We start from the raw sequence: 26,246 nt of genomic DNA on the forward strand, positions 1-26,246 counted from the left end.
CGCCGCTCGATAGATCGAAACACGTCCCCGTACTACGGGCTAGCGATGGGCTCGAGTTTTCATTTTCACTACGCCTCTGCGTCAGTCTTACTTTTACTCTTGATCCTCCTGTCACCTGTTCAAATGGACGCGCGTTTAAGATGTTCAATTACTTCGTCGCGGCTGCTGCTGCTCTCAACAGCGTACGTTGAGAGGCTAAACAGAAAAAAATATGATCTCGTTTGTTTCCCCGATTTTTTCACGCTTGGTGAAGCTAAAAATAGCGTTTCAATGTGAAATAGAAAATTTATTGTAATCACGAAAACGGGGATAAACGTGAAACTCGTTGACAATATGTATAATAGGAATATCAAAATTACTTTTCTATGAAAGATTACGTATTTCACTCGGCGTTCACGTGAAAAGTTTAAAGTTTCTTTTTCATTGTTATTATAATTATGATTCATATTATATTTTTTGAAGAAAGTAAATAAAAAAAAAATTATTAAAATAGTAAGAAAAGTAAATAAAATATTCCTTTATATCTTTGAAAAAATTTAATAGTATTTACTTTACTCGACTATTATAATTATGGCCCTTTTATGGACATTACGTGGTTAAAAGAGTAGAAACTGGCGCAAGAATATAAGAATATTTTAAAAGAACACTTATAAATATTACTAGACCAAGTATAAATTCGTTTTCTCAAACTTTCTATTCTCCTTATTACATCCAAGATGAAGGATATATTCCGTATGTTAAGAAGATATATACATTATATCTTTATTACAATATAAAAACACTTTTTAAATAATTAATAATTTGGAAATTTCATGGACATTTGTTGATATAAAATTTAAGATTCTGCAAAAGTTAAGAAAATGAATGTTCACGATGACTAAATAACGTAAGTAGGTCACACTACTACCGATGTTCTACATGCACAGCATGCTTTGTTTCATATAAATGAAAGAATTAATTCTAAAGAGGATGCTTTTCATAAATTATAATGATGTTAAAAAAATAATTAAAATTAATAATATATAAAAACAATTATGTAGATATTAATACGAAAGTTTTTATTATTATTCGATCTTTTATTTATTAGAGGAATAATTTTCAATTGAACTGATTTTTGAACGAACGAAAATTAAACTAAATCGCGGAAATGAAATCGTACTTAATTTATTTCGCAAACGTTCGTCATCGTTTATTTGTTTACTGATTCATATTAAATATTCACTTTGTTAGATGACTAATTCGAAACTAATTAAATAATGATTTGAAATAAGTTGTTTTTTACCAAGTTTTTTGAGAGTCTTCGAATTTGTTGATCGAACGAAGATATGCTTATCTGTATTGCTAAGTATACTGCTTCACCAAGTTTCTGCCAACACTGCGGTAAAATAGATGTACAACGGTCAAGAGCAACCAGGGCAAAAGGGAGAAAGCACTGCCACTTTCACCATTCGACGGTTTATCTAAAGATTCTACAATGGATCCGAGAGGAATCCATCCTTTGTGAAAGTCCTCTGACAAAGACATCTTATTGTAATTATATTTGTATCAAATTTGTTACGCATTGATATTCTACGATTGTAAATACATTAGATCAGTCAATTACATCAATTTTATTTCCGAAGGTTCCTTTTACCTCTGGGAGTTTAAAAACTACGAAAGAGGATGCTCCAATACTTACGTAACTCATATTTGAGACGCACTAAATTGCCGATCTTACGAAATAAGGTCAAGGCGTATACTGCAGATTTTGCAATTTCAAGTATGGAAAGAAAAAGAAAAAAAAAACAATAACATCGGTAGCAGAATCTAAATTGACACAGAACTTAGAACAGAACGAAAATATTAAGATATCTGTTGCATCTCCTAGATTGATCGTGGTTTCAAGTAATTAGAATGGTTACACCTTATCATCATGTGAAATTTATTATATAAAGGGCTAATGCTAAAATAATAATAATTAATTATAATATGTATAATAATAATTACACATGAGATGTGATAATAATAATTAATTACACATGAGTAGTTTTCCTTCTAATAGAGATGAACGATGATCCACTTTTCGAGGCAAATATTTAAATACCTGATTTGCCGCGCGTTTTTTTCTTTTTTTTTTTTTACTTGTAATTAAATTACAGCAGTACACGTTCGTATGGGACAAAATCGACATTAACAAGTGATATACCATATTACATACTAATCGATTTGTCTTTTCTAGGCTTCGTACTTGCTCCGTGAGCTTGCCATATTTTAAGCACCGATTACACTCAAGACTTGCTCGTTAACGCACTTTACACCGTTCGCAAGACAAAATCGTTTACTTACTTTACTAATTAAGTGACCATCTTTACGATATCTCGGATTGTATTCGTTATCTAGGATTAGAAGCCGAAACACTGCTAGCACCAACGAAAGGTGCATTGTTTCTAGATTGAACAAACTAACGATAAACACGTTGCCCTGAATGACAACACGTCCTTTTCATCTTGTAAAAATTGCATTAGGTAAATTTTGAAAATAATTTGAGTACTTTGAAAATCATTAGAGTCCTTTGCAGCCACAATACGTAGGAAAATATGTAGCGATTGAAAATATATTGCGGGTAGGCGAAGAATTAAGATCTATTTATCGATTATATTTTGTTCGTGTAAGAGTTTGTAGTATAATAATAGGACGTGAGAGAAAGGGGGTACATACTTATATTGTGGATGAAAAGGAAACTTAAGACAATTACTAAATAATAGTAATAAAAAAATTATCGCTTAAAGAAAAATTTACACGCAAAACAATAATAAACGCATTGATCTGAGTAAAACGTAGCGACGGGCGAATTCTTAATTCGCAAGGTACGACGCATGACTTTATTGATAATTATAATGACGTACTATTATATAAAATGAATTCAGAGGATTTTACAAATCCGTTGTTAAGCTCTAGAGCACGTTAAAACATTTCTTATATACTTTGTAACGCGTTTTACGTAAGAATTCAAACAAAATGTATTTCGCTCTCATCATTTATCGATAAATAGTGACATCGATGACTACACTTTCTTTTTTTTTTTAATATGTAAACAAAGCCAAACGACGTCAAGTTCACGTCATAAAAAATCGTGAGTGCCTTTGATTGATATCAATATCGCACGGGCCCATGAACGGCAGGTACTTATGTCGCGGTCAGTTGAGTCACCAAAATTTTTATTACTTTATGTATATTGAATTATTTCCAAGAGGCATAATAGTCCAATTTATCGATTAACGATATGCATAATTAAATTACTACACGCACACAGGAAACAAACTATAAATTTCGAGTTACTCGTAGAATTTGTTAGATAGGTAAGGAATTTTAATAATTGAACAAAACATACAGGTATAGTTTCAGTAGTATTTATATATAGCCCAGTCTTACAAAAAAGTGACCGCATCGTTCCAAGGGACGGGCAAACATTGCTCACTTGCGTTAAAACTAACAATTGGTGTGCTGTCAGTTCAAGGTTTTCATTTCACTGAGAAAGTAGGTATATAATATTACGATATTATAAGCACAATAATTAGAAATTAAACTATTAAATTCAAATACAAATCCTACTTTCACTCTCCTATATTTTACTTCCATTTTTATTTATGAAAATCAAAGCGGACATGTTTCTTTTTTCCTGATTTTTATATATATATATATAATGTTATGTGACCACCTTTCAAATTGCCTCAATTGCCATTGTGGCAACGTCTCAATATTCGCAGGCCTCTCGGGACGAAGGGAACTTCAGATTGATCACGTTTGTCTGAGCATTCTTCGAGCCCGAGTACTGGCTTAAGTTTTAAAGTAGACGAGCCATAGCTAATTTCAATCGGTGCTGATGCATAAGTGGCAATAGGCTGGGGCTGCTTGTTGGTGGTTTTTAGATGTTGAAGTCAACGAAGATTGGCGCATCACATGGCATACTTGCGCGTCCATTCACGTGCCAATTCATTGTACTTCTCCCTGTCAGTTTTGTATAACCTTGCTATCTCTGGTACCAGAGGGTCGTCTGGATTTGGATCGCAAAGCAAGGAGCATATTGATAGTAAAACTAAAAAAAGAAAAAATCAAATTTTCTCTTTTAAGAACGACGATTAAATATTTCCTAAAAATTTCATTTCACTATATTTGTGTTCAAGTCATATTTTAAAATTTCTACACACCCTTTGATATGGTGAGTGCAGGGGACCATTGCGATCTTAAAATATCCAAACAAATACTTCCATTACTGTTGATATTTGGATGATAAATTCTGGTTGTAAAAGCAACCTACATATAAAATTAATATGTCATTTGTATGTCTCTTATATGTTATATAAGATGTTATTAAAAAAATGAACTAATATACCTTAGGTGGTTTGAATGGATAATCTGTGGGAAAATGAATTGTAAGGAAAAATACGCCCCCTTGGTATGGACTGTCAGGCTGAAAATAACATTTACTCCTAATTACATAGTAAATTTTAATATTAAATACTAATAAATGTATAAAATGTAGTTTTTATTTATATTTATAATGAAATATTCCGTTTTTATAGTACATATCAAAAAAACAAAACAATAAATTTACTTAAATTATATTTAATATTTAATATAAATCAGTTTGCAACATTAAAATAGTAAACAATTATTTTAAATACAAAAACAAATGACGTATACTAATGACATATAAGTATCATATTATAATAAGATTGTGTGGTTTAATGGAATTAAAAGTGAAATCTTGTTGAAATATCACGTAAAGAATTACATGCATTGGATTATGCATTTTTAAATAAAATTAGTAGTTATGAGTAGTATAATACGAATTTCATCATTAAATACCTTTAAATGTCAGAGTGAAAGCGAAGATACTTGAAAATAATGCTCATAGATTATATTTATATGTTAATAATAAAATAGATATGCATTTTTAAAACAATAAATATTAATCTAAATAATTTAGGTAATAGTATTAACATCATTATATACTTACTGGTCCCATAATAGTTGCTTGCCAATGGAATACTGAAAGCAAGTACATGATTAAATGTAGAAATTATAGTTCATTACAAATCATAATTAATTATTATAAAATTAGAAAATAATTAATATTTTATTGTGTCAACATCAAGAAGTTATACTTTTTACTAAAATTAGTTAATCTAAATAATATATGTTTTTTAGAAAATTAAAGACAACTCATTCGATCACATAAAGTACGATTACATTTTAAACCAATTACATCAATTTAAACCAATAATAAGGACAATTATGATTTGCTAATTTTTAATTAAAGATGCAGAAATAAATACTTTCAAATAACTTACAATCATCTCCTACAGGACCAGCAGAGCATTGCGCAGGTGGATCTCTTCCAAGGTCCTGAAGTTCCTAAATATAAAAAAATTATAATAATAATTTTTCATGTATCTATGTAAACTGTATATTGCTGTGCATGTATGTGGTTATTTTCTACATTAATTTTTCTAAGGAAAATAATGTATTCAATCAATAATATTTTTATGCATTGCATAATGAAATTTCAAATTTTGAAATGTCTATAGCTGCAGAAGATATATGAAACATGTGTAAAAAAAATATTCTAGAACATTCTTTCACACATCTATATGTATTACATGTATTAATATGAATGAAATAATGTTAAGATCTTACATAGTATATAAATATATAAAATAATTTCATCATTCATATTCATAGATTTTGAGAAGAATCAACTTATTTATACATAAGTTAATCATCCCGAGGTATCATAATATCGAAGATAGAATAAAGTAAAATATCAATACAGATATTTTATTGTATACAAATATTTTGCTAAATGCAAATTATAGCAAAATTATAATGAATAGAAGAATCAATTCGAACAAATGCTACTCAATGATAAATTAGGTATGGAACTAAATATGATTGAGTTAAAATACTTGCAATATATGTTAGATTGATATTCACAAGTATATGATTACAAAATGGAAGTTAAGCTGAACAGTGACATATCACTCTAACTGAATGATTAAACAGTGTAGTTAATACTGTTTAACAACTAGTTTTCTGTTTTTTCTGTCCTACTATTTTGAATGATGCTGTGATGCAAAAATATTGTAATGACTGACAGATCAGATCGTTAGTAGATAAGTGCATTAATGCATGAAAAGTACATTAATCCCTAAATGATTCACTTCATCCAACTGATGTGTGCTACAATCTTACATGTTGTAAATCATATTAACTTATGATGCAAATAAGTGATAGGTCACATAGAACATTTCTAATGCTATTTCTATCCATAAATGGATAACTATGAATGCACTAATGAAATTTTCGTAATTTCTAAGTTATCTATAGCTTCATGCATATATGTATATATGAATAAACATATATGTATATATAGAGGTATGTAATGTACGGTTTTACGTTACTTCCGGCAATTTATCGGCTAGCCACTTAAAATTTTTTTACATTTTCACTGTCACCGTAGCTACCTCCACTGGCACAAAAGTGGCACTATGCAACGTGCGTAACGCACTATGTCGACATAAACGGATATGCAAGTAAATCAAAGCACAACCGAAGAATGCAAAAAAAGGGGGAAAGCCAACATGATTTTCAATGCTGGCTCACATTGCTTCACTGCAAAATCGTTAAGGGCGTTCAACCGCATTCGACACACATCACATCAACACCCGTTTGTCTTTGTAGAATACGAACACCTCTGATCGTTCACGTACCTTATTAATTCGTTTTAAAGCCATTTGTTGAACTGTGTGTTGATATTAACCGGCTGAAAACCAGACAGCGATAGCCGCTAGCCGAAGATCTTTGATTAGGGATAGCAAGATGGCTGCCTTCTAAACGTAGCCTTACCGCGTTAGTCAATTGAGTATTCGTCAGCGATTCCTACACTGTCTCTTCCATCTTCAACCCGAGCAATTGTAATTCTATCTACGATTATTTTAACGGATAAATTTTATAGTAGAAACATTTGAACAGAATACAGCGTTATTATGTTTCCTTTTACACCTTTTATTGTGAAATTAAAGCAGAGACTCCACGGATTTCCTTTTATCGGCAACTAGTGGATTTTTAACATTATACTATCATTTCTCGGTAGATGTCGTGATGAAAAGTACAAATGATTGGCCAATGTGCGTGATTAAACGAATTTTGCTTATATGCTTATATATATATATATATATATATATATATATATATATACTATATATGTGCATATATATATAATATATATGTATGTTGTGTATACTATATGTGTGTATGTGTGTGTGTGTGTTAGGTATTTGTATCCGATTAATAATGATTATATACGTAATTTTCAAATGCTTCCTATGCAATCGACATACTAGACTGTTTTCCTTCTTTAAAAGACCTAACCTAAAATTCAAGTCCTGAAATAATTAGATTAAAATATAGGCGAGATAAAAAGAGAGGAAAGATTTATTATTACTACACAAGTTACATACTTCATACGTGTTCGTTTTCAATATGACATCACCTGTTCTAAGAGAATATTTTTCTAACCACACATGACATACGTATATATTAAAAATGCTGTATATGACAAAACAAAACAAACTACGTTGATTCCAATTATACCATCAGGTTAGATAACGTTAGGTTAGAAAATTAACAAGTTGCATAAATTCGTATCTTAATATTATTGAATGTGAAGTACGTGTATTTCACGATATTTTACTATTATGACGGACAATAAGAGAAAACTATCAGGATGTAAGTGCATTCAGCAAAAATTACACAAGCAGCAACGAAGGAAAGATCAATGCAAAAGGAAGAGGCAAACATTTGTATATAATCCAGAGGAGGAACTATGGCATGAACCATATTTGAGAGATTTACGGAAAGAGTTTTCAGATGTATCTATACTGTGTGATTCGAAGATTGAACTGCCATGGAAGGATATTGTATTACCAGCAGCCGGCATGAGAATTCGTCAAGAAGTTTCTTTAACTCCTCTAAACGATCGTGATGGACAAATGGATGAGACAGATGTCGACAAAGAAGCAGAGGAAAAAGAATCTCTGGGAACTATGCTTCTACCGTGGAAGGATTTGATTATTATGGAAACTGTTCCATCGAAACAAGCTAGTCCTGATAGTTGCGATTCTACATTGGAAATTCCATGGAGTGATCTTGTACTCGAAAAGCCCATGACCATACAGCCAGTGCAGGAAGAAGCTTGCGTTACTGATGATGTCGAGATTCCATGGAATGACATTTTAATACCGCGAAATGTAATCATCGAGTCACAAAAAAAGAAACACCCATCTTCCAAATATCCACCTCGCTTGGCAGCAAACAGAAAGGGTGTTAAATGTGGTTGTGACAATGTTGGACGCAGACTGAACTTTACGAGTTGTAAATAATTTACAAGCTTCTGATGAACGATCTAAGTGCGAACTTTTATGTAATTGTTTTTTTAATATTTTGATATTATTTATTTTTAATATACTGTATCTTCTAAATTTTTATAGACAAATATTTGCATCTACATTGTGTCGAAAGCTCGGAGATTAAATTTTCAAATATTATCCCATATTTAGAAATTTATAAACACGTATATGATATAAAAAAATATGAGATTACGTAAGTCTTTATAAGTGCAAAGTCACTGAGAATCGTAAATTTATTTTTAACTGATTGAAGCCGTTTGCTACGTGATTTGTATCACAACACGACTTAATAATACATCGATACAGAATTAAAATATTTTATTTTTAATTATACAATAATATTTTTATAAATACATTTGCATTTTTTGTTGCTTTAGTTATACCACAGACGAGGTATATACTGACAAATAAGAAATAAAATACGTGATCGTAAAGATCGTAAACGAAGATAAAAAATTTATCGTCGTTTACATTACCGACGGAGGTCGAGTTGCAATCCAAATGGATTGCCTGATGGCGCTGGTGGAACGAAACATTGGTCCGCCATGATTATTATTCGCTTAATGTTCGTGATTGGCGGCAGTCGGCACTTGCCAGTGAACGCGAACGGTGGTTATGTGTAGAATCGAAAACTGCACATGAAAATGGCGTAGTAAGGTAATACAATGCCGTAATTCTCATTGCACAGATGCATCACGAGGAGTTTTGAACAGCAAACAAGCATTTACCACTTGACTTTCGAAGCATTCGCAACGATATCCGTCCAATCGAGAGCATTGTGATTAATTCGATGGCTCGCTCGTTCTAATAGCAGCGTGATAAGTGTATCGTGTGTTGGTGACTTGTACTGTGATTCGACAACGTATGTGTTTGCCCTTCGTCCTAACGTTTTGGAGTTCGTACGACGTGTATAACCTCGGTCAAGCTGCCGTGATTGATTCTTCATGAGGGGAACTCGAGGATGGCACTCGTGCTCGAGAGAAATCGAGAATTTTTCCTCGTGACAGCTTGACGACCTCGACTCCAGACAAGTTCAAGATGGCGCCACCGGCATTTTGACACTTGCCCAAGATTCGTCAGCTGGATTTTACAACCGTTCCGAGCCTCGATTATTATGAGCAGAGAATTTTACGTTCCTTGTACATCTTACACTTATCAGGTAAGTGAATCGTTGCTTGTCACTTCAGATAGTGATCGCATGCTGACACAATGTGACACGACAATGTGTCTGTTTCTGCATCGCCATGTCCTTCCAGCCGAGTACTTCGATTCGTAATTTTTTTCCTCCATAACCTTCAAATATATTTTGTTTTTCTTTCCTTGCGGATCAATTTCTCTCTCCGTTGACACGTTGAAAGCAAATTGTTTAATACGATTCTACTAACATTAATTCTCACTGTGGTTTTTGATATAAATGAAATAATGTTCGAGTGTTCTTTCTTTGCAACATTGCAACAGACAGTTTGATACAAATTGTCACAGTTGCACGAAATTTAAGTGATACAGCGCACAATCTGAGACATTACTTGAGTATCGTACAATACAACTCGATTTATCGCGACTTCTTTTGGTTATTTTGTTATTGGATTGCGTGAAACAGCGATTCTCTGATTGTTGTCTAGATGTTAAAGCCATGATACGAGCGAAAGAAAACAATGAACGTGTCAATGAAAAAGCGACGGTCGATAGAAACCGACCGAGTAATGTCAAATCGTACGATGTGAAAATTGACAAGTAACCCAAGGCCTACGCCTAGTTTTCGCGTATCTCCTCGTGGATTTTTTGACTTTCGCTATGAATGATGGGCCTTCGTCGGGAAACGTGTCGGAAAGTAACGCCTCTGTGGCGAACAATGCGGAGGAATTAGATACACAGGGCTCCATTGATAAGCGTGTTAGGAGTATAAAACTATTTATCGCGAATAACATAACCAGCAAGGTGAGGCCTTTAAAGCTTGGTTGCTTGGTACTCGGGAAAATCTATTTTTACTTCAAGTGAAATTTTTGTTTAAATGTCGACTATTTTATTTGGAATTTTTATTTTTATTTGGAATAAGATAGAACTATTTTATTTGGAATTTGAAAATGGAAAGTGCAAAATTTTATTAGAAAATATACGAAATCATGGTACAACCGGTCAGGGTGTGATTTAAAAACTCAATTTTCTCGAAAACGGAGCCTTAAATAAAAAAAATTTGTTCTTTTCTTTCGATTTATTTATTTTTTTTTTATGTAGAATATCACCTACTGGCCAGTTGTACTACAATTTCGGAAACAGCCTGTATAAATTACATTGCTGTAACAAATTTAGAAATGTCGCGGTATCATAAATATTAAGACAATAATTACAAAGATTACAAATTAGAAATAAGCTATTTTGTAACAGCCATTTGTTAATTTGTTTTCAACACCCATTTGTTAATTTAATTCCCAATTTCAACAATTCGAGTGTTACGCGTGCCGCGACATTTCGTTTCGTTTTCCAACGGAATCTCGTTTAGTGATCATAACGAATAGATCAGATCGAAACTACCGAATGTCGCCTGCTACCTGAAGCGTTTGGCGAGATTGAAGAATGGTGGAAAATCCGAATCCGAGAGGGAGGGAATCGGTAGCCCTGAAGTGTCTGAAATCATGGAAGGCATGTTAAATTGCACGATGTTAAGAATCTCTAGTGGTAAATTGGTTATTCCTCGGATGTTAACTCAAAGTATACTCCATAAAAGAATTTTATCTTCCATGGACAGCAAAGCTCCATTTCTCTCCTTTGCATAGTACTTTAATGATCAAATAGAAAATTTCATTAACGTCTGATTACAACATGCTAGATCGTTCTTCCTACACGTGGGAAAGTTATATTTTCGTTTGTAAATGGATTTCACTATCCTCTGCATAATGTCTAAATAAATTGGTCATTTACTCAAATACGTTGAGCAAAAATTCCACTAAAAGTTTCTTCCTAGGTAGTTTGTACATTCAAAAATCTAGCAATTCGGAGTAAGTTATTGTGCATTTATATTCGTGCAAAACTGTTGACGAGCTGCAATTTGTCAGTGTCGATCAACGAACAGAATGCATCAGAAGGCAGGGGTTCGGTCGACTGGTCCGAGAACCGCGTGATGGAAACGAGGTGGTACGAAACTGCCAGTGACCCCTCAAATCCTGAAGGACCTTCGACTTCCACCGCAAACACGAACGACGACACAAGTACATCAATATACATTGATTATGGGGATAGGGGCACGGTTGAACCTTTCATACGGGCTTATTGATTCTCCCTTTGAAATTTTTGCGTTCGATGATTCATCCGCTGTTCCCAGTTATTTCTTCCTCACACGTTTGTTCTCTCTTTCTCTCTTTTTTTTCTCTCTTTTTAGCCTGTTTTAAATACTTTAAAATAAATAAACTAAATCGTCGGCAATTTTTTACGTCTTTGGAGATAATTTTTGTATCACGGCTTATGCGACACCGGAGTTATCCGGTAACGTAATGTTCATCGATTCTCGCGTCACGAAATTTAGTCGGGCTTCCTTCCTCTGCAGGCGAGTCCCCTATAATCGCCACAACGTCTCAGATTGAACCTGCACAAACGATTTCGAATTCCGTGACCACCACCGAAACGATGACTACAAATGGGATATTTATGAGCGTACGGAACCGCGATACCACCTTGGCAGAGAATATTATGCTGTTTAGAGAAGCTTTGTCCTCACACATTGGGTAAATCCATTATAAGCTCAAGTATACAAGTATAAATTATATTCTTAACAGTGACTGATTGTTGCAAGCAAGTCATTATTATTCACCTTAATATCTCAAAACAATTTGATTCTTCTGCAAATAATGTTGGGTGTGCAATCCAAAGATTAGTTAGGAAAATGATTTTTCTTTGAAATTGAAAGAAATTATAAAAAGTGTAAATTGAATGAGTTAATTCTCGAACGGAATATTAATTTAACTTGAAAGAATCTACGTTTTTTTTTTTTTTTTTTTTCTATTGAAGATACAGCTCAGATTTTTGATGTTCTTTGAACATCCATAAAGTTTGTGTTAAACGATCCGCACTCGAAAGGGATTCGTCATTCGAAAGATGTACAATATCCGTACTTTTTAGATCGCAAACGGAAAGGCTTAGAGAGATTCGAGGCGATCCTTTGGTCTATATACAGAGTGAAGATCGTCACGAGCTTTATCTGGGGGGCACCGCGAACGGTGAAAGTGAATTTAGTGGATCGAGTACGATCAGGTAAGCGTTTTCCCCTTCTCGAACTCAAAAATTATACCGTGATTTGAATGATCGCCCGGGTTCCATAGATTGTCTAATCGATCATGATGGACGGAACGTTCATAAGAATCGTTCGTTCGAGTCAAAATTCTCTATGTTAAGTACCTTCTTTTTTTTTTTTCTTTTTTTGTAAAGTAATTTCTTTTAAGTAAAGTAATTTCAACGTTTAATCGTTTCTCGCTCAATATAAACAGATATTATAATCTGCAAGTGACAAAGATAGTTGTACTTGATTGATGCAATGAAATTTAAGCGGAAACACGTTATCGATTTTCTTATTACGTTAAATGAGTGTTTTTATTTGTGTTTTAAATTACACGCATATACCGTGAATATTTTTGTCTAAATCTGTACAGTGTTACAAAATTATTTTCGTTATTCGTCGATCCATTGTGAGTTGAAGATAGTTTTGACTTATTTTCACATGTATTTCGTCAATATGTATTTTTCAACTTAACATCTTGCGTTGGAACGACGTGCCACGCACGTCGAGAATTTTTTGTCCCAAAATTGTAATATTGCCTCAGTTTCAAGTATATTTAAGTAAAACATATTTAAGTAAAACATACTTAAGTAATACATATTTAAGTAAAACAAAATAGGCGAAACAAATAATAAATTTATCACTTCTCGATAATTTCTATCCAGTGATCATCATTGAAAAAGAAGAGTTCGAAAAGGAAGCGACGAATTATTGTGTACGATTCGGTCACTCTTTATGGTTCGCAATCGGTTGCCAGCGCAAGTGATTAACCTCTTGCGCTGGAACGACGTCGAGAATTTTTTGTCCCAAAATTGTAATATTGCCTCAGTTTCAAGTATATTTAAGTAAAACATATTTAAGTAAAACATACTTAGGTAATACATATTTAAGTAAAACAAAATAGGCGAAACAAATAATAAATTTATCACTTCTCGATAATTTCTATCCAGTGATCATCATTGAAAAAGAAGAGTTCGAAAAGGAAGCGACGAATTATTGTGTACGGTTCGGTCACTCGTTATGGTCCGCAATCGGTTGCCAGCGCAACGTGGTTAGTTTCCACACGTAGTATTTCGCACGCGTCAGCTCCTGCCTGATTGGGAATTTAGTTAGAAAGTTTAAAATTCCCAATTTGCAAGGATTTCTTCTCCACAAAATTTTGCGCTCTCTTTCAGGTCGTAGCACGTAGATTTATCACCGTATTACCAATCGGTTGATCGTGCAGGTCCTCCCTCTCCCCGAAACACGCGTGCGTCCGCTCCCTAAAAATCGATGCAAGCTCGTTACTCAATCTAATGCTTGCGGCGACACGTTGCACGCGCAGCATGCAATTTTCTTGTTTTGCCTTGGTTTTCGCGTGGCGCGTGTTCCATGGCACACTCTGGTAGCCACAGAGCCACTCCGGAGCTCTCCGCCGGAGAGATATCGTGTGTACAACTGCGCAGAGCGGCATGACGACCGAGTGGAAGATTGTGGCGCATCGTGCGGCCTCTCCTCGGTAAACCTATTCGCGTGCTAACCGCACTGAAAAAAAATTGGTAACGGTATCGTTATTGTGGCCGGTTTGCATTCGTCGAACGTCGCCGATACTCTCGGTAGAACGCCGCCGGAAACAGGCGTTCGATCGTTGGATCGTTTTTTATCGGTACTGGAACTATCGGCGAACGTAGAGCATCAAATTTCCATCAGAGACGTTAAAGTAAACGAAACAGAAAACCTTTGTAACATCAGGGATATAAGTAACGTCGTTTTTTGATACTGTGCAAAATTTTATTTTATTCAAGAGTTAATGCAGGTTTAATCTGTTATTGATAATCTTCGTCAGTCTCTCTGACAAACTTTCTATTCCCTTTTCGTAAAATGAGGGTGATTTTGTAAAATGTTCTTCAAGCTGCTTATGCCGTTTAAATGTCTATAAAGCATCTGACAAAAATATTCAAATGGTCATTTCGACCATTTTGATAGTGATTCTGCGAAAGTTAAACCGAGCTGAACGACACAGATCAGCGAACGACTTAACCAGGTAATTGTTCTGCTCGTAACGCGAGTTTTCTTCGAAGTTGGTCGATTGGTGTTCTTCCGATTGGAAAACGAAAGTTTCGAAAAAGAAAAGATCCTGCAGATGAAAGTTGAACGATATTCACGTGTTTTGGTTGCTCCTTCGTAGCAATGGCTCAGATTAGAGATCATTTGACGAGTCAGGAAGAGAGTAAAAATTTCTCTTGAAATTTTGAAAGATCCAATTGTGCCATTGTGTCGATAATTTCTCGGTCTCGTCGAAGTAACAGCTAAATTGACTCCACTCGAGGTTTAATCCGTTGTTAGTTCCAGTTCTGCTTTCGTAAGCCCGATCAACGCAATGTCGTCGAATCCCTCGAATGATTTAGGTCGTTCTAACGGTGGCACACTTGTTTTCTTAAATTTCGGAGTTTATTGTTATAGAACGACGGTATACACTGATGGTCTGTTGTAACAACAATGGCGAAAAACCAAGCGAGAGGAATAAAATAATAAAATTTGGTTAGGAAGTAAAAGAGTTGAAATGACAGTAATACGTAAATAAGGAAATACTATAAAATATTAGGAAATTTATAAAAACTAGGAAATACTATAATACTATAAAATATTAGGAAATTTATAAAAACTAGGAAATACTATAATACTATAAAATATTAGGAAATTTATAAAAATTAGGAAATACTATAACATTATAAAATATTAGGAAATATTGTAAAAACTAGGAAATAAAAAATTAAATATTAGGAAATATTAAAAATATTAAGAAATTTATAAAAACTAGGAAATACTATAATACTATAATACTACAAAATATTAGGAAATATTATAAAAACTAGGAAATACTATAATACTATAAAATATTAGGAAATTTATAAAAACTAGGAAATACTATAATACTATAAAATATTAGGAAATATTGTAAAAACTAGGAAATAAAAAATTAAATATTAGGAAATATTAAAAATATTAGGAAATTTATAAAAACTAGGAAATACTATAATACTATAATACTACAAAATATTAGGAAATATAAAAACTAGGAAATACTATAATACTATAAAATATTACGAAATATTATAAAAGCTAGGAAATACTATAAAATATTAGAAAATATTATAAAAACTAGAAAATACTATAATACTATAAAATATTAGGAAATATTATAAAAACTAGGAAATACTATAATACTGTAAAATATTAGAAAATATTATAAAAATTAGGAAATACTATAATACTATAAAATATTAGGAAATACTATAAATACTATATTAAGAAATGCTGTAAATATTATAAAAACGTTTGGCGCAAAGAGCCTTCGCTTTTCAAGAATTGAACAAATAATATAACGAGAAGAAACAACGTAAAAGCGACGAAAACTGTTATGAAACAAAGTTGTAATTCCGAATGCAAAAGACGACTCGTTTGTACTTTGAACTGTGTGCAATTTGTCAGAAGATTAGTAGGTTACTGAAAACTCTTTTTAGAAAATCACCAGCTTATCGAGGCATTCGTCGTACTGTGAGATATCAGCTGTAGATATTGTCACGTATCAATCATAGATATTGTCAGTTATAGATATTAATTTCGTGTGAAATTCGTTCTCTGTACTTTGATCCATTTGTCCACACGAACGCCATCGTTTAAGATACAAATTGTCTAGAGAACTCTGCTCGGTGAGCTTAAATCAAGGAGAGGTTAGGAGCACGTCTCTCGCGTATGAAAGGCAATGGGGAAGGAAATCCTTATCTTTGCGCGGAGTGAAATGATTTGTCGAGGTGATTTCTCGATGGAAACATTGCATCTGTCCTGCACCATCGTTCCACCGTTCGCCAAGTAGCCGAGCCAATCGATTTTCATACAGCGTGCCATTTCTCGTTTGCTTTTCTGATTTACCGGCTGACTTGATCGAATCAACTGTGCAGCGCGCCAGTGAAAATACAAAATTTACGATCAATCCGCTTCCGATTGATCTCGTCGGTAATCTGACGTTCCACTCGGGATCCAAATTCTACTTTTCATCTTTTGTTCGAATGTTACAAATCGTTTTATTCTGAATTCTTCTTTTTTTTTTTTGTCGTCGGTCAAAGAAGCAATCGACAGAGTTGGCTTGATACTTTTTTACTTGGAATTTAATATTCTTCCGATTTATGATGAAAAAAATTTTTTATGTTACAAAATTTTATATTATTTTTTTATATTACAATTTTATGTTATTTTAAATATAAATAATTTTTAATAAATTTTATATTATTTATTACTTTTTATATTATTTATAATTTTATATTATTTTAAATATAAATAATTTTTAATAAATTTTACATTATTTTTTCATATTATAAATATCTTATGTCTTTTTATATTTTAAATTTATTTATTTCTTTCCTTGGAAATTCCGAAATTCACAAAAAATTGATAAGCCGTATTTTGCCTCCCTTAAAACCACACACAACTTTCGTATGAAACAATTTTTCATTAGACGCGTAATTTAGAAGTTATTTCACTGTACGTAATATTCCAATTTCCAATTTGTGCTTTAAGGGCCTTTAGGTCAGAGTACCTTAGGACGACTCATATATGACTAATTCCTAACAACGTGGTGTTCCTTTGTTATACGCATTATATTCAGACGGGGCGAAGTGTAGCCGAACGAGTTTCGCGTGGTAACGCGAGGTGTCGGACTTTCACGAGTGTGCGTTTTGCTCACTGGATCGTACGGAGATCCTATTTGATTACAGGCTGCGTTCTACCGAGCCGTGGTTACGTCTGGTCGTGACTCATTCGTTTCGCGTACGCTTGTGCACACACCGAGCAGAGTACATTTGTATCTATTGGTCACCTCATTTGAGAAAGTACGTGCCGAGGTAATGCACATTGAAATATTAATTTCGTCTGTCATTTATTACTTAGTTGTTTTTTGCCTCTGGCCGCCAAGAGGATTGCGTATCATGTGTGTCTACTCGTTGCGTCGTGATCTGATTCTCGAATTTTTTAACAAAATTAAAAAAAAAGAAATATGATTAAAAATAAAAAAAATATGATCGAAAATAATTCAAGGGAAGAATTGATTTAAACTTTTGGAATTCGAAATGTTAGTAATTGCAGTAGCAGAAGTGATAAAAGTTTAACAAAAATTATCGAGAGTGAGACGATCAATTTAAAAAATTAAGCAGTAGGAGAAGTTACTTATAGTCAAATTTACACTCATAATATGTATTGCTTCTGTGAAGTTGGTATAACAATAAAACCGATATAAAATATCAAATTAATAACACATGGATCATTAACCAGGTTCACGTTAGAGGGTTCCGTAATCGTAGGTAAATTGCTGCTCGAAGCATTATAGATAATACAAGATACAGAGTACATATTGTGTCACTGACGATATTTTTTTTCTCAAAGAAAATCGAAAATAGTTACAGCAATAAAATGGTATAATTATTATGATTTGGTATATTATGAATGGTATAATTATTTATTATAATGGTATGATATAATATATATTAGGTTGGTAAAAAAGTAACTGCGTTTTTTTTTTGCGTGCAAATGAAAGGCACGATAAATTCTTCATGAGAAACAAAAGCTTTATTAGACGATATATTGTTTTGTTCGATTATCTGTTCGCCATCTTTTCGAATTTGTTCAATTACTTTCTCAGGTAGAGAATCAACTTTGTGATTCCGCGTTTAGAAATTGTCATCTTGGTTTGACATTCTCGTGAGTAATTTAGAGAAACTTAGCAAACTAATTAGTAACGTTACTATAATTTCTTACGAGCTTGCACAGCGCTCTTTCGAAGTACAGCAAAATATGAAAATGTCCATTTTGATATCGACGCTAAAACACAAATCATATATTTTCTTTTCCTAAAACAAGTTTGATCAACTATCAAACATTACAGAATAAAATTTGCGGTTTAAAATAAAGTTAGAAGAGAAAAAAAAAAAAAAAAAAGAAAACGTGAGCAATCCAAGATACGACGCATCGTATCGTATCTAGTTTCTCTGGCAAGTAACTGCGAATATTCCAAGTACATTAAAGATTTGCACGGTTCGCTCGGTGAAAGACGCGGATACGTTAAAGTATACCTTTGTGTAAGGGCAATAAAAAATGACGAAATGACGGTGACATTCTCCGTGCAGCCGCGACATATAGAAAAAAAAAAAAACTTACTTTCTCCGCGTACGTTATGCAAACAGAAATTCGAGCAACGGAGAAATTTCTCTGGATCGAGGCTGTGCGCTTGCGGTTACCGAGGTTGCTTCTCCTTCCGACTGCCTGCCCGTTCCTCGTTACAGATTCTTCGACTTTAATGAAGGGGGTAAACCGTGCTTTGCCCTGGAATAACTTTGGCGATTTGTCAGGGAAGCAGGTGCATCCTGGCACGGAATATGGATTCGTTGGCCGGTCGATTCGTGCGGCACGGTTACAGGGAAGCCAACCGGGATGGCTATACAGGGTGTCCCTGGATCGGTGGTGGAGGAGGAGGCTATTCCACGTGAACAAACCAGTCGAAAATGAAGAATAAAATTTTTTCGTTTGAGGCTTTGTTTTCGAGTAAATCGGTTTTGATTGTTCTTCGAGCACGCGTGCACTTAACGATGGCGTACAAGTGAAAAGTAGGTGAAAAAACCAGTCGAAAATGAAGAATAATTTCGTTTCGAGGCATTTTTTTTCGAGAAAATCAGCTTTGTTCTTCAATTACGCGTACACTTTCGTTATCTACAAACAGCGTTAGTATCATTCGTAATGTTGATTAGTTGTTAATAAATGTTTACTTAGAATAAGTTTAGGAAATGAGATGTCTATTAGCTACTTTATACTACCTTCAAGTCGTAGCTATTGTAAGTAAGTCAAAACTGATTTTCTCGGAAACATACTTCGAACGAAAAAATTTTATTCTTCATTTTCGACTTTATTTTTTCATGTAGGATCGCTTGTACTACCGACGCAGGGACACCCTGTATAGTTATACGAATACCGCGGGACTGTGGCGTGCCGATAAGCTTCGCAAAATTCTCGATTAAGGACGAACGGCTTAACAGCTGTCTCGTGATCCCGAGTCGCGTATTCGAAGCGAAGAATTTCGCCAAATGCAACTGTTTTAGACTCGAAATGAGTTCTGCTAGCCGAATCGTGCTGGAAGCGCGTGGATGAAATTGTGGAGACGAATGAATTAACCTTTTGCACTCGATTGTCCCCTGAAATTATAAAATTTTTTATATAAAAAAATAGGTATATAACATAACATAAAAAATAGGGATATAACATAACATAAAAAATAGGGATATAACATAACATAACAACGTAAGAGGAATAATGAAGTTTCAAAAGAGGATAGAAATAGTCGTGAATAAATTGACACTCGTTATCATCGAATTATTATTCGAATAATTCCGGATAAATGACGCAAATGAAACTTCTTATTGCTTCTTACGAAAGCTTTACAAAACGGTGAAGAAAATTTTTCAAGAGATTGAAATTACCTGAATCATCAACCTCTGCATACTATAGTTGATGAGTGCTTTAAACGGAGTCACGTATTAAAATATCACGTATTAAAAAATCAACAAAATTTCATGTTAAATACCATTCGAACAGAATGATTATTTCCAATGCTGTACCGTTTCACTATTTCGTAAATAAATTGCTGGTAGATGATACAAGAACTAGACGATGCAAAAAATGTTTTCGAGAGCAAAGAGTTAACTGTGCTCAACAAAATTGTAGAATTGTTACTGTCTGAGAATGCAGAGATGAAGATCAGTGTCAGTTCCAGTTAATATTATTTACTTAAATTATATTATTATAATTTAATATGTAATTATAATATTAGCAACTTAAATTATATTATTATAATTTAATATATAATTATAATATTATCAACTTAAATTATATTATTATAATTTAATATATAATTATAATATTATCAACTTAAATTATATTATTATAATTTAATATATAATTATAATATTATCAACTTAAATTATATTATTATAATTTAATATATAATTATAATATTATCAACTTAAATTATATTATTATAATTTAATATATAATTATAATATTAGCAACTTAAATTATATTATTATAATTTAATATATATTTATAATATTATCAACTTAAATTATATTATTATAATTTAATATATAATTATAATATTATCAACTTAAACAAGCGTTTCATCCAATAACTTGCGTTTGTTACTGGATCAATTTCTCGTTGTAATCTCTCGAGATTGATGAATTCATCTTCCAATTCAACTTTTCAGATTGAGACGATCAACAGCGTTAGATCAGTTTCAGATCGTTAGCACGTACGTGAAACTTACGCGTTCGAGTCGCGTGATCCGTTGCCTCGTTACTATTGGAATTTTCTCGTCGCATTATCACGTGTGTCTTGCGAACTTTAATCGCGTGTTTCGAACTACAGCGTACACGTGTGTCTGATTTGACGATCAATCGTTTGGCTGCCTGGAACAAGTCTGCTGTTTCTAATTATGTTAAGTTTACGCAAGCCTCGAGTTATGGCCAGTTGTCTGCCATACGGTATTACGTTCGCCGTTGAGAAACTTTTGTCATAAATTAGTGCGTTCTCTTCGTAAATTTATTTATTCGTTCAGTCTCATTGCTGTTTCGACGTAGAACTTGACATTTTTGGACGAGCATCGACTACTGTTACAGATTTCACTCAGATTTCGTCAGTTCTGTTATTAACTTTGCTCAGACGAGCTTTTATTCCTATATTTTACGAAAAATCTATTTATTTAAATTTATTTAATCGAAAGATTCATTTAAAATCTTTCAAAGTATACTGTTTTACGTTTATAAAATGTCTGACAAAAATCATATAACAAATTGTTTATGTACATTTTGATCACTTTGATGGTCCCGTAGCGTTGAAACAAACGTCCCTAGAGACTTGCGTGGCAGTTAACGCGCTAAAATCTGTTAAGACAGGATACGTGCAATTTTAGTTGCAAAAGTTCAATGAACAAAGCTACAACAACGTCACGTGTTTGCACTAGCTTTGTTGGGGCTCGTCTCGGCCTCTATCTCTCGATTTTTTTAATACGGTCTTGCAGGTGAGCGCACGATGCGTCGATTAGGTGGGTGGGCGTGCAGGCGCATCGAGACGATTCTTTTTTTCTTTTTTTTTCTTTTTCTTTCAGTGAGATCCGACATTGTCCGCGCGTTTCGTGGGTGTTCAGCCGACTCTGTTTCCTGCGGTGTGCGAAAACGACGCGCGTCACGCGCGGTTTTACTTATGTATCGCTTTGAGAAAGTAAAAGTGCCCGTCCTACGGGTCTTTCACAGACCAGCACGCAACGGGATGCGACAAAGTCCCTGACTAACCACGTCGAACGTCTTCTCCTTCCGGCTTTCCTCTCTGCCCGATCGTTCGCGAACGCTTAACCTCTTACAATTATGGCGTCGTTTTTTATAGTAGAACGACACAGTAGAAAAAAGTATATATCATTTGTAGCAGAGAAATTAAAGTGTTTAAAGGTATAAGAGAAAGTTGATAATAACAAAGAACACAAGCTTCTATTTCCATTAATATATTTTATTAAAAGTCACTCGAGTATCTAAAAATACGCTGTTATAAATATATAAAATTTCCTTATAAATAGGAAATTATAAATTGATTATTTTGACCACTTTGCTGTTAAAAGTGTGTATCTACGTTGTGTCGCTATAGAAAGACGCGATTATACTCGTCAAACCCAGAGTAGCTAAAATTGAATTGAACTATACGAAGGAAATAACATTAGTTTTTTTTGAATAATCAATAATTTTAATTTGTTCAACCTAATTAATACTATTTACAAAACTTAAACATTCGTAGTTTTCTTGTTGAACAAGTTCAAAATCACCCTCATTTTGCAAAAAATGAGTAGAAAGTTAGAGAGATGGACGAAGATTGTTAATAACGATGAAGATCAACACTGTACTAACTCTTGAATAAAATTTTGTACACTATCAAAAAAAAAAAAACGAAATTACTTAGTATCTTTTATGAAAGGAACCAGTCAAATCTACCCTCGAAATATTCTAAAATGTCTGAAATTGGCAAATACGTTTTATCTTTCGCGAGAAATTTAATTCAAGTAACAAATTTTTATGTACTTTTCTCGCGTGACGATTCTAAATGTTACACGAAAAATTTCCACTTCTTCTCGTCGTTCGCAGCCAAGAGGTTAATCCATCGCTTATGGAAATGCCCACGCCATCGTATTACCCGATGACGGACGTCTTTCGCCGTGTAGCATTGTAGTTTTAATTAATTCGTTGGCAGGCCCCACGTTTCAGCCGCTCCGCGTTGGAAGATCCCTTTCTTGGCATTCTCGTTTGGATCATGGGATGCTAGCCACAGACGCTGACGAGTTAAGTAAGACGAGTACCTCTGAGTAATTTCGCGGGATCATCGGTGCAAGGCGTGGCACGGAAAGTCAACATTTAGGATTTTCAATTTCCAACAGGAAAAACAACTGAAAATATTCGATCAGAGTAGGTTCCAACATCAATATCTTTAGTGTGTAAAGTGTACGAAAGTTTGTTTGCTTGTAGTATATCTTTAGTGTAATATTAATATAAAAAATATATATATTATGTATAATATATATTGTATAAAATATATACATCATATATATGTATTATAAAAAAAATATATAAAATATGTTATATATTATATAAAATATTATATATATTATATAGATGTTAATATAAAAAATATAATATAATATATATTATATAAAATATATATGTTATATACTATATAAAATATTGTATATATTATATATATGTTAATATAAAAAATATAATATATATTATATAAAATATATATGTTATATATTATATATATATTAATATAAAGAAATATCTATTAAATTAATAAATAAATTAATATTACAGTATAAATATTCCTCAACAATCGCGGAAATAGAAATATTTTTACGTACACGTTGATATGAATATAATCTACGTGTTTACAATATACTACAGCGTAAATAAACCGTAATGTGTGTTTTATCGTTAGATATGCTCGTACGATATAAAACCGGTGAAGCAGATATCCATGTATAGCCTGTGCGTATCTCCTCGACGACGGTTATGCGAAATTTATCGTACGATTTATAAGTGTAACTATAAATTTCGCAAGTACAGTGGCCCCTGCACTCGCGTTTCCACTTTCCGTCCCATTGAAATTCTAAGAGGATGTAGCCTCGCGTTTCTCCCGTTATTCATCAAACGGGGAAAATTCCCCCGTCTGAGAGTTTCAAATTGGCAAAAATACAAGTTCTCACAAAACGGAACGCTTGTGATTATAATATCTGTTTATGTATTCACTTCGCGTGAAACAGAAAGTTCACAGCGGAACTATATAATGCAAGAGTTGATGGTACGAGATGATCAGATTCTTATAATTATTATATATATATGTTTTTTATGGGATCGTAGGAGTGAAATTGGCAGCGTTGCGGAAATCGATAACCGTTCGCGAGAGGTGCGAAATCAAAGAATAGGACAAGATCCAACGCAGTTTTTTGACACCTTGTTGAACGTAGACAGGATACTAACACGCAAACCGATTCGTCGCAATGACGATGAATCGAGTATATACTGACATTTACCATGAAGCCTACAATTGCTTGAAAACATCGTTGTTTTTTTTTTATTGATAATTTATATTACGAATATTATACTTTTTGAAATATAAATTTCTTGAAAGATATGAATATAATATATAATATATACAGACTTATAAATAAAATATAATACACACAGTTAGACCGATAAAATTGAGCTTACTTCAGATAGAATTCTTCTAATTCTGTTTGATGTTTGATTTAGAAGGATTCGCACATTTTCCGCGTGAATCCTTTCTGTTTGTTGTTTCTCGCGTTCGTTGCAAAACTTATTTCCGCCGGCGTGGCATAAAAAACACCGCGAACGAATTCGTTTCATTTCACTTGAAAAAGCAGCTGCCCGCGAATTTTGTATTTTTTTCCTTTCTCTCAAATAAATTAAGACGAGAGTAGATAACAAAATTTATAAAAGAGCTCGAAAAATTCTGATTCTTCTCCAAGCAAGAAAGGCGCGTTTGTTGCAGTAAAAAGGAAAGTCTAGCGAAAAAAGAAAGGTTGTATTTAAAGTACGACATTGTTTTACTTTTCATATGTTTCATGTGTTTCAAGTTGACCGTGTACCGCGATTTTTCCTTGCATTTTAACACTTAAGCGAAACTTCAAGCGCTCGAAGAACAAGAATGAACGCAATTAGTAATGCCTTACTTGTTACGAAGACGCGCTCTTAATAGCACATTGTGTTTTTAGGAGGAGGGGCCACGATAAATTACGCGAACAGCAGATTTTCTAATTTGATGTTGATCCGCGGTGGAAGTTATTCTTCTCGTTTGCAAATCAAATTGTTCTTTTCGTCTGCGGCCGTGAGTGCAGAAATTCTCTCTTGATGAATTTAGTTTCCGCGATGTTCATCCGACGAATCCGCCGAATTGAAAATTTAGATTTCGTTAACGACGGCTCCATTTAATATCACGAGTTAGAAATTTAAATTTATTGATTTAAATTGATTTAAATCTTGGGAGAGTAGTAAATGCGTATAATTATTTGCCTAAATGTGTAACATCTACGTGTAAGAGCAATTTGAAATTAACGAGTATATTCGAAGTTAATTTGATTTTAACGACCATATTTCTCCGTTAATTACATCGAGCAGATTTATTATTCACCTTGCCTATTATCATTGAATAATTATTGATACAGCTTAACGCGGAACTTAATTATCGATGGGTAAGCCCAACCGGTATAAATGTAGTCGTTAGTTAGATAAAAAAATTTTAATAGGCGCAACATCGTTCTCTGCGAGCCCACGACTAACACTTCTTATGAATAATGAAAAAAAAAAAAAAAAACCCCCGATTGGTGCGAACGAGCCAAAACGTGCAAACTTGCTCGAGGCTTAGATCTCCTGACAGCATTAGTTTTAAACGTTCGTCGGGATTGTTTGTTAACTGACGATCAGTCAAGTTCAGCGAACACGGTTTTTTAAAACGCGCAGTTCGAATCGCACACGAACTTTCTCCCGTACGTCATGCGATTTCAATTAAACGACGTGCATACAACGTGTACGCGAGTACACGAGGTTGCCAAACAAGAACGAAATTTCACGCAACTTTGGCGGGAACGATTCGATTAAAAAACCTTCAGACAGTTGTGTGTTGCAACGATCGCGTGTTCCCAACAGTTTTCTTTCGCTTCGAAAGCAACTGACGCGAGGTTTGTCAAACTCACATTATTCGTATTCACGCGATTGGCTAATATCTCTTTTCTTTTTTTTTTTCGTTCTTCTTCTGGCTGACAGAAGTAAAAGTTAAAAAAAAAAAAAAAAATAGTGAACATACAAAATAAAAATTAAAACACGAAAATTTCGACGCTGAAAAAAAAAGTCCCGCGATTTTTCACACGAGAATGTACGCGAATTAACCTCTTC

The 26,246-nt window shown here is 33.5% G+C and overlaps 3 protein-coding genes across 4 annotated transcripts; 2 read left to right on the top strand and 1 right to left on the bottom strand.

Annotated features, from left to right (window-relative positions):
* Positions 1–3,373: 3,373 nt before the first annotated feature.
* Positions 3,374–7,073, bottom strand: LOC122531362 (ubiquitin-conjugating enzyme E2-17 kDa). The gene is made up of 7 exons (XM_043659206.1): positions 7,045–7,073; positions 6,753–6,966; positions 5,334–5,397; positions 5,000–5,031; positions 4,373–4,450; positions 4,188–4,293; positions 3,374–4,075 (listed from the first exon to the last, which is right to left on the bottom strand). The coding sequence occupies exons 2-7, from the start codon at positions 6,774–6,776 to the stop codon at positions 3,936–3,938; spliced, it is 444 nt and encodes a 147-aa protein (XP_043515141.1). The 5' UTR covers positions 6,777–6,966; positions 7,045–7,073; the 3' UTR covers positions 3,374–3,935.
* A 217-nt stretch (positions 7,074–7,290) lies between these two features.
* LOC122531360 lies at positions 7,291–8,739 on the top strand. Of its 2 annotated transcripts, none has more exons than XM_043659204.1 (2): positions 7,291–8,464; positions 8,532–8,739. In XM_043659204.1, exon 1 carries the CDS (start codon positions 7,740–7,742, stop codon positions 8,421–8,423), a length of 684 nt encoding a protein of 227 aa, XP_043515139.1. In that variant the 5' UTR covers positions 7,291–7,739; the 3' UTR covers positions 8,424–8,464; positions 8,532–8,739. The 2 variants fall into 2 exon arrangements, with proteins under 2 accessions (XP_043515139.1, XP_043515140.1); XM_043659205.1 differs by having other exon boundaries at positions 7,291–8,450.
* Positions 8,740–10,089: 1,350 nt separating this feature from the next.
* LOC122531364 lies at positions 10,090–24,387 on the top strand. The gene is made up of 6 exons (XM_043659208.1): positions 10,090–10,388; positions 10,967–11,090; positions 11,504–11,656; positions 11,992–12,169; positions 12,564–12,695; positions 24,195–24,387. Exons 1-6 carry the CDS (start codon positions 10,245–10,247, stop codon positions 24,358–24,360), a joined length of 897 nt encoding a protein of 298 aa, XP_043515143.1. The 5' UTR covers positions 10,090–10,244; the 3' UTR covers positions 24,361–24,387.
* The last annotated feature ends 1,859 nt before the right edge of the window (positions 24,388–26,246 follow it).

This window comes from Frieseomelitta varia, unplaced genomic scaffold (assembly GCF_011392965.1).
Source record: "Frieseomelitta varia isolate USP_RPSP 00005682 unplaced genomic scaffold, Fvar_1.2 scaffold_395, whole genome shotgun sequence".
In the NCBI taxonomy this organism is placed as follows: domain Eukaryota; kingdom Metazoa; phylum Arthropoda; class Insecta; order Hymenoptera; family Apidae; genus Frieseomelitta; species Frieseomelitta varia.